Source organism: Triticum dicoccoides, chromosome 5B (genome assembly GCF_002162155.2).
Source record: "Triticum dicoccoides isolate Atlit2015 ecotype Zavitan chromosome 5B, WEW_v2.0, whole genome shotgun sequence".
Classification (NCBI taxonomy): Eukaryota; Viridiplantae; Streptophyta; class Magnoliopsida; order Poales; family Poaceae; genus Triticum; species Triticum dicoccoides.
This window is the reverse complement of record NC_041389.1, coordinates 669,102,928-669,111,784: the sequence shown is the minus strand read 5'-3', so window position 1 is coordinate 669,111,784 and position 8,857 is coordinate 669,102,928. Positions and strand designations below refer to the sequence as shown.

Genomic DNA, 8,857 nt, shown 5'->3' with positions numbered 1-8,857 from the left:
CCTTAATACTGCTCGCAGTCGATTTGCTTGCCATGTCATTATCAGTGTAACTAGGGTTTATCTCGTTAGGTGGATGCCATACTAGTTTCCACACATCAAGATCGACGGTGAGAGTACTCAAAGCTCAAACGACCAGGTTCACGTCTTTTATCTGGTCGGCATGGTTGTTGGAGCACTGGACGCTCACGATTGCATTGAAATGTGGGTGTGTTTCGCCGGACACTAGGTTCTATGTACCTTTCAATCACTGGTGATCACGGGCTCCTACTTTTCTGTACTATCTATTTGAATAGTTTGGCTCCTCAATGTTATCACGGAGCATAGTATGTACTCCCTCCGTTTCTAGTCTAGATATAAGTTTTTTTTATACATTCTAATATGAATTATGCATGGAGCAAAATGAGTAAATCTACACTCCAAAATGAGCCTATAATCCGTAAATCTCTAGAAGGACTTATATTTACAAACAGAGGGAGTAGTTAATTAAACTCTATCAACGCCCCTGCTTAGATATGAACCCGTGTTTATGTGCATCTCTTTACTTAAATCATACCGTCTTCTGTATGTATGCAAACATGAAACACCGCGTCGTGAAGACGAGCAGGCTCGCCCTCAAGAGTGGGCACCCGAACGTAAACGTAAAAGCCTCTTCGACCGAGCCAAAAGTTAAGGACAGAAGCGTTCGACCAAGCAAAAGTTCGAGGACCAAACCGAAAAGACGACAGGAGCAATCTTCGCCCTCGTCTGCAAAACCAGGGGCCAAAATTTAATCTCAAGAAATTTGAAGGGCGGACACGAAAACGTGCTTCACTCCACGCAAGAATCCAAATTTAATTTCAAAGAATTAGCAGGGGCCGCGCGAACGTCCCCGCAAGGATCAAAAGTTAATTTCAAAGAATTGGCAGGGGCCGCGCGAACGCGTACCCCCTCTACCACAAATTATGACGTTCACTCTCCCACTTGAGGAGATGATAGGCCAGCGCACCCACCAAGTGCAATGTGGGCCCCTAACCTAGGCCACGGGCCTTCTTGATCGCCCGTTGACCCCGTCCAGGTAAGTATGGAGCAAGGTCGCACCTGCCTCTCCTTTTATAGCGAGCTCTCCCCGTCGATGCCCCTCGCCAGGCGAGGTGGGACTAAACCGAAGCGCAGCAGCAGCTGCGTGCGCCGTGCGGGACGAGAGCACGCTACAGAAGGTTTTAGATGGGCTCGTTTTGTCCCATTGAGAGCGATATGTGGGCCTGGAACGCGAGCTGTGGCAGTGGGCCTGGAGAACGAGAAATGTCTCGCGATTGTGGAGCCCTGGTTCTTTGTTACTATTTTTTTTTCTCTTTTTCCCTGGGAGAGCGGTTTTTTAGGGCACCCTGGGGCAGTGTTATTAGATGAATAGAAACGGCGCAAAACATGTAGCCCTCATTTTTTTTTTCAATTTCGAATAAAATAGCACTCCCATACAGGAAATAGGCTTCGCAAACAGCGATGATACTTATTTCTCAGCAAGGATGAGGCAACTATGTACGTGCGCACGCCACTTCTCTTACGACAAAGGAAAGGGATCTGTTTTCACCCAGCAGAACGACACGAATAGATCACATTTTACTTCCTGAGGGCATGTACAATGGTTGATAAGGTAGTCTTATCTTAAATCTTGCATGTAATTTAGATATGACAAAAAAACATGTTTACAATGGGTCATCTCTTAGCCTTATCTTTAATAACTAGTTATTCCTAAAAACGTGGTGACACATATTATGCTAAGAGATCATCTCTTGTCTTCTCTTAAATAAGAGAAGACAAACCTTCTATTATGATTTCTCTCACCTCCACCTCATCATTTAATAACCTAGGGGGAGAAAACCACGTCTAAGATCCATTCCCTGCCATCATTTGGCAGAGGGGAGATCCCTACCCCCGTACTACAGCGAGAGGAAAACATTGGGCTGGGGAAAACCCCATCCAGTTAGCCTCCAAATGGCCATATAGATTTTCCAGGGTTAATGTGTCGCAACAAAGATGGCGACCACAGAAACAGCGACCTGACTGAGATTATCCATTATACGCATGGACAACCGACAGCCCATAATGGACAATCAACTAACTTGTGGATTGCTGATCAAGACAACACTGCATCAAGAATTTGCGGACTCCGAGCTATCGACTTGTACAGACATTTCAGAGTTGATTAACCAATGACAATGTATAAACAAGATCTCCTGGCACCTCCAATGCAAAATGAATTCATCCCTCCGCCAGCCTCAATTCGGTGCATCCTGCATCTACTCGTTTACACTGGCAAAGCCCTAAGAAGGTAGCGCGCGAGGTCAAAGATACCCTGAGTCAGCGTTCATCTTTGCGCATTGGTGTGCTGCTGCTGCTGCTGCTGGCCCTCGTACTGCGCATAGTGAACCGGCTGGGCCATGTAATGTTGATTGCCATCGGTGCGAGTCTGAGCCTGTGAAGAAGAAACAATATCACTACCACGTACCTAGGTATTTTTGAGCTTGCAAGAGATGCAAAATTCAAAATAGATATATCATTTCAGTGAGAGGGAGATACAAGGACCTGGAACTTGCCTCTACAATTAATCCCAAACACGATAGGACCTATGTGATTTTTTTTCTATCACAAGTGTTAATCAATTTCTTGCGTACAAAAGATATGGCAATACAGATTTTGAGTACAGCTCTGTTAGTGAACACATTATTTGCCAAAAAAAAAAACTGACTTTCAGATATGAGCAAGCGGTGCCCATAATGTCATGCATTATGCACAAAACTAATGCCATAGACTGGGGAAGGTGTAAAAGAGTGGGATCCATGACTGCGAACAATGTAAAAGGTTGCTCGTTAACCATGTTATTCTACTCTGCTTCTTAGAGGGGGAAAAAAGAAACTTCAGAAATATATTACACAACAAAAAAATCATTCAGATATCCCCATCCTTTTTTTTTGCAATAAACAAAAATCATTCAGATATCCCCATCCAACATTCGAAGAAGAGTGATGAGTGGAAACAAGAATTTTCAGTGTGTGGAAGATCTGCAAACCCCATGTCAAGGACTAAAACTGAGTCAAACATGCACACTGTACATGAAAACAACAAAACAAACATAATAGTCTCTTTAAATCGCCAAATTGATAGCGGTTACTCAGGCAACACAAAATTAGGGAAGCGAGATCAATACTCGAATTTCCGATAATTAGTGTGTTTCTGAACTAGATATACCACACGGTTTTTACATCTGTAACAATCTAGGTATGCAAATGTTGTAGCTAGTACCAAAAGGAGATAAGAGCACAACGATAAAGCTAGGTAACAAACCTGATTAGTGGTGCTATAAGCATCAGAATTGGCATATGTTCCAGCATATGTTGCCTCAGCACTGCCATATGCTGCATATGCTGCCTCGGGATTGCCATACATTGTGGCATATGTCGCCTCAGAACTGCTATACGGTTGAGCATACCCTGAAATAGGATTGTAACTAACTGATTCAAAACAATGGCGCAAGAAAACAAGCATACTTTCACCTAAGAAGTATTCTGAGTAATAGCTTGTTTGGCCCAACTTCAGCATCAGCTTGTCCAGGCTAAAAGCCAGAGATGGGCCAAACAGCTGGCTTCATCAGTTCTATATAAAGCTAGTTTCAAAAACTAAAGTCAGGTTGTACAGGCGACAAGATAGTAAGCTCAAGTCTCAAGATGCCTATTTTTATGGCTTTGCATGGCATCACAAACTTTTCAAACGGGCTTGTTTTTTTTTTCTACTTTTGCATATAAATACTCAAAAACATCTTTTTCTTAGTGATAGTAGGAAAATCTGATTAGAAGTGATAAATATTCATAATACTCCCTCCGTCCGGAAATACTTGTCCTCGAAATGATTGTATCTAGACTTATTTTAGTTATAGATACATCAATTTTATCCATTTCTAGGACAAGTATTTCCGGACGGAGGGAGTATCACACAGCTAACTAGATTCCACAAACCAGCCCAACAACTGCAAACTGGCCCGAGAAGGCTAAAACTGCTAAACGCAAGTTATCTATGATAGCTGATATGCTAAGCATCTCTCCTACTCTCCTCCCTAACTACTACTATAACTTTATTCATTTTAGCATATATTTTGTCTAGGACGTTATGGGCCAAAAACAGATCATTCGGTTATATGGGGATTTGGTTGTGTATTTCTGTATGCTATGGAATTAAAAATACTGATTAAAGCAGTTATGATAAATACTTCTAAAGCTATTAGCTAATACAGAAGAGGAAAAGGATAATAGCCCATAGAGATTCAGTAGTGTACCAGGGTTAGTTACAGCTGCTGCTGTGGTGACAGCAGTGGCCCGCTTTTCAGCATTTAAAAGCTCACCCCGAAGCCTCTCAATCTCACTAGCCACAGCAATCATATTTTTCTCCATTGCTTTACTTTGTAAAAGGTTATCAGCATGTGCCTTCTTTTCGAATTCAACCGCAGCCCTACCAATATTATAAGAAAGGACATTAGTGAAAGACAGTGGATCGGGTCTGATGGTACAAAGCAAGACCCACTAGATCAGTACCAATATCGCAGAAACGTTTGCTGACCATTACGAGTGAAAAGGACAATATCAATATTTAGGCTGAAGGCTAATCATAAATGCTCCCATAACCCTACATATCTGTTATTATACCACAACAATTGTCAATTGATCTCAGATGGGATGCTTGAAACTTGAAATTAGTATAGACCTCCTACCATTTTAATTCATGTGCAGTAAATTGACAAATCCAATAATCCAATGTTCATCTATAAATCTTACAGACAAACCCCACTAGCAACCATTACATAGCTATTTTCCTGCTCTCTCATGCAGCCATTCTAGGCTAGGCTTTAACAGTTCACGTATATGTTTGGATTTGAACAGGGCTACCCTGATTAGCACCCCTATCAAAAATTGCCGTTCGCATGTTGTGACCTTGGGTGTTGGGGGAAGGTGGAAGGAGATGGAAACATGAATCAGGGTTTCAGTAAATAAGCTAACTTAAGGAAATGGATAACTTGGCCCTGAGCTGCCTTCCCACAATACGCCAAGGTGGTTGCAGGTGCTGCCATGCCGGCTGTAGCTCTGGCCCCAAAAGCATCCATAACATTACAAGTGTGATTGATGGCACAGCAACTCTAATTGCAATAATTAACTGAACACTACCCTAGCGCATATGAAATCTATGAGGCCATTTGGTTCATATATGCCTCACCAACTGCAGTGTGATATGCCATACGACCTATATGACCAATGTTTGATTTGTCATCAATTAAACAATGCAGCATGGAAAATGAAGTAAAATGCATGCATTATCCCTTTATTCCTCTCCAAAGCCTGGTGTACAACATTTTGCAGATGGGAGACCTTGCTAAATTAAACAGCCCTTATGCTTCTAAGCCATTAACAATTGCAGCCCTATCAAATTAAGAAGCAGACGAGCATAACCCTCCAATATAAATTCAAATAACCTACAAACTGCTGTAGAAATAACTCTGCTGCAGGTCCTATGTTGGTCTCTGATCTCTAGCAAACAAGGAAACATCCATAGCAATTCCCCTGAGTAACCCTATCTAGCTACCAAAATATCTCAACTAGGCCATACAACGACAATTGCTCAAACAAATCTAACAAATTGCTAAGCACAAAAGCCATGAAATTTTTCTCATGACACGTGAGCTCATAATTCTACTCATGCAACCACTGTAAAGGTTCCAGAAAACCAGCTTAATTGCGGGACATCATTGCTCTTCAAGGAACCATTGATCTGCCCTAACCCTAATGCTTGATATGCTAACAATCTAAAAGTTCTCTTGGAGAGCAGCTTGCTTGAGCATAGCAATCTATAGCAATTCAACAATCAACACAACAAGGGCTGCTTTGCATTCTCATTAATGCCCAGAAAACTTTTCCCTAGCAGGTTCTGTGAACTACAAATTCCTAAATATGCTAAGCATGTGACTTAACGCTCTGAGCACATACACAAAATCCACACCAATCGTCCAAAAAGATACAATGTTTCAGTGCTGGAACTTGATAATCTTAAACAGAGTGATGGCATGAACTGGGAGTAGGGTTTTGGTCCCATTTGAATAAGAGGGGTGACGAGGTGTGCCCTTTTTGATTCTATAAAATTGAACAGATGGCAATACCTGCCCTTCTGGATCTCCCGTCGCATGGTCTCAATCTGCGAGCGGACGTTCTCCGACTTGGCGGAATTGGACTGCGCGCGCCCTAGCTGCTCGCGGAGGCCTTTGAGCCGGTCCATGAGTTCGTTGCGAGCGGCAGCGAGCACCCGCACATCGCCGTGGACCTGCTCGATCTCCACGCGCGCGCCGGCGACGGAGCGCGCCTCGGCCTCGATGCGCGCGGCCTGGTCGGCGATGTTGCAGACGTCGGCCTCGCGCTCCATGCGGGCCCTGGTGCCGGCGATGGAGACGGCGCGGAGCTCGTGCTGCGCGGAGATGAGCTGCTGCTGGAGCGCGACGTGGGTGGCGGCGAACCGCTGGTTGTCGACGAGGAACTCCTGGATGTCCCGGTCCCGGGCGACGATGCGGTCCTCGAGGGCCGCCACGGCGGGGTGCTGCGCGGGGCCCCCGCGCGGGTGGTGGAGGAGGGCGCCGTGCGGGGGCTCGTCGCGGTCGTCGCCGGGCTGCGGGTGCTGCGGCGCGCGGCCGAGCAGCGGCGGGCCGGAGTCGTGGAGGCTCATGACGTGCGGCGCGCGGCGGCCGGCCATGGGGAGGCGGGCGGCGGCGGAGGGGTTTGGGGTCGGACTGATCGGTCGGCCGGTCGGTCGCCTCGATGAGGGCAGGGCGGAGGGGAACGGCAAGAACAGGCAGGAACGGATGACGGGAGCCTTCGTTCCGGGCTCTGTTTGGGCTGGACTAGGCAGACTCGACTCTCTCTCAAGCGCTGCTATTTTGCTGCCGAACATCACATTTTGCGGCCCATTACCAAGCGCCGTGTGTGTGTACATGCCGAAATCACAAATTAAGTAGTCCATTTCTCTTCTTTTTTTGCGGGTGAAGTAGTCCATTACTCAAAAAAAAAACTAATTAAGTAGTCCTAAAATAATACTCTCTAATCTTTATAAAGTTAGTACAAAGTTGAGTCACTTATTTTGCGACGGAGGAAGTAACTGAGAAGTACTCTTTGCAAAAGTCACTCCCATTTTCATTGTGCGCCACTTGTCGTAACCTGTGATTTTTTTTTCTTTTTTCGTACGTTCGTCTATTCAAAATATTTTATCTTTTTAACCGAGGGTCTAAATCCCAAGCCATTTTCGATATTGAATTTCTCGCGTCGAGATCTTCCAAACTAGATCCCATATTTATAGGTTTCAAAGATTTTTTTTTCTTTTCGAGAGGCACTCGTGGAAAGCAAAATATGTGCATCCACGTGAAGTGAAATTGTGTCTCTCGCGGAAGCAAACAAATAAGCTTTTTCCCTTTTCGAGAGGCACGGTTGTGGCTCTAGCGGAAGCAAATCTGTACCTCTCGCGGAAGGAAAAACGTGTTTATTTTTCCTTTTTTGAGTGCCTCTCGTGGGAACAAATATGTGGCTCCGCGAAAAATAAATCGTGCCTCTCGTGAAAGGGAGCAAAAATGCATTTTTCCCGAAAAAAATATATTTTTTGTCAAAAAGCCTGCGAAAACCGAAACGCCAAAAAGGTAAAAAAAATCATCTAAAACCCGGAAATGCATACAAAAAAGTAATAATAAAATCTTGAGTGAGCGCAACCAGCGTTGCAGTTGATCTGCAGGAAAGCCATCGATCGTTATTTTGATCACACAACGAAGCTCTCAATAAAAGTACCAATGTCGGTACTAAAACCGGCAGACCTCGGGTGTAGGGGGTCCCGAGCTATGGATCTCGGATCAATGGGTAACAAGTGACGAGAAGACGATATTTACCCAGGTTCGGACCCTTTCGAAGAGATAATACCCTATGTCATGCTTTGATTGTATTGATGGTTATGTATCGAGTACATTTTAGCATGTCTAACGCACTCACGTAGATTCCTGAATTTTCCTTTTTCTTGCAAGCAGATCGTGCTTTATTTTTGGGTTGATCTTTTTGTGTGTGATTGGCTTGCCGATCTGTTCTTTAGTTTAAAGCAATCTAGTACTCCCTCCGTCCGAAAATACTTGTCATCAAAATGGATAAAAAGAAATATATCTAAAACTAAAATACTAAGTTGACGGGGACGGAGGGCTTTGCCAATTTAGTCAATATGAACGATTCTAGCTCCGGCAGCCGTACGATGTCCATCCAATGGCCGTAGTGTTTCTTCAACCTTTGGTCTTCTTGCTCCAGCCGCCTAAAGCAACACCGGTCGTGCGACCTGCTCCTGCCTCTCATAGCCGATTGTGCTGCCGCAGAGGCCTCACCGCCCCCTATTACTCCCACCGCTGACTAGGCTATCCCTTCACTCACCCACATCCCCTATTATTCTGCGGCGACAACAGCCTCACACCGCAGCCGAACCAGTGAACCCTTGTACTCCTCTCTACGTGGGCATCCACTATCACGTCTTCCCCGACTCCGCGTCGTCCTCTTCCTAGGCCTCGCCGCCGTCCACCACCTTGGTGCTCTCGGCGCGGCATGGTCAGTATGGTCAATGACCGACTTCCATCGGAAGAGTACTGTATGTGGAGAGACTGACAGCTGGGTCCACGGCCGCAGCAAGGAAGTGCCTCCTTATTACGCGGAAAATAATTATTCCTCCACCTGACAGCAGGGACCCACCGTATTTCGCGAAAAAAATGTTTCTCCCCTAACCGCTGGGACCTACCAGCTACATCTTCGCATGCAAGGAAGTGCGTCCATATTAA

At 45.1% G+C, this 8,857-nt stretch overlaps 1 protein-coding gene and 1 non-coding gene across 2 annotated transcripts; both read right to left on the bottom strand.

Annotated features, from left to right (window-relative positions):
• Window positions 1-901: 901 nt before the first annotated feature.
• On the bottom strand, window positions 902-1,062 carry LOC119313123. Its single transcript, XR_005151512.1, has one exon. It is a non-coding gene; the product is annotated as a U1 spliceosomal RNA (small nuclear RNA).
• Window positions 1,063-2,113: 1,051 nt separating this feature from the next.
• Window positions 2,114-6,830, bottom strand: LOC119312484 (protein FLC EXPRESSOR-like). The gene is made up of 4 exons (XM_037588218.1): window positions 6,176-6,830; window positions 4,307-4,479; window positions 3,322-3,467; window positions 2,114-2,452 (listed from the first exon to the last, which is right to left on the bottom strand). The coding sequence occupies exons 1-4, from the start codon at window positions 6,757-6,759 to the stop codon at window positions 2,345-2,347; spliced, it is 1,011 nt and encodes a 336-aa protein (XP_037444115.1). The 5' UTR covers window positions 6,760-6,830; the 3' UTR covers window positions 2,114-2,344.
• Between the last annotated feature and the right edge of the window lie 2,027 nt (window positions 6,831-8,857).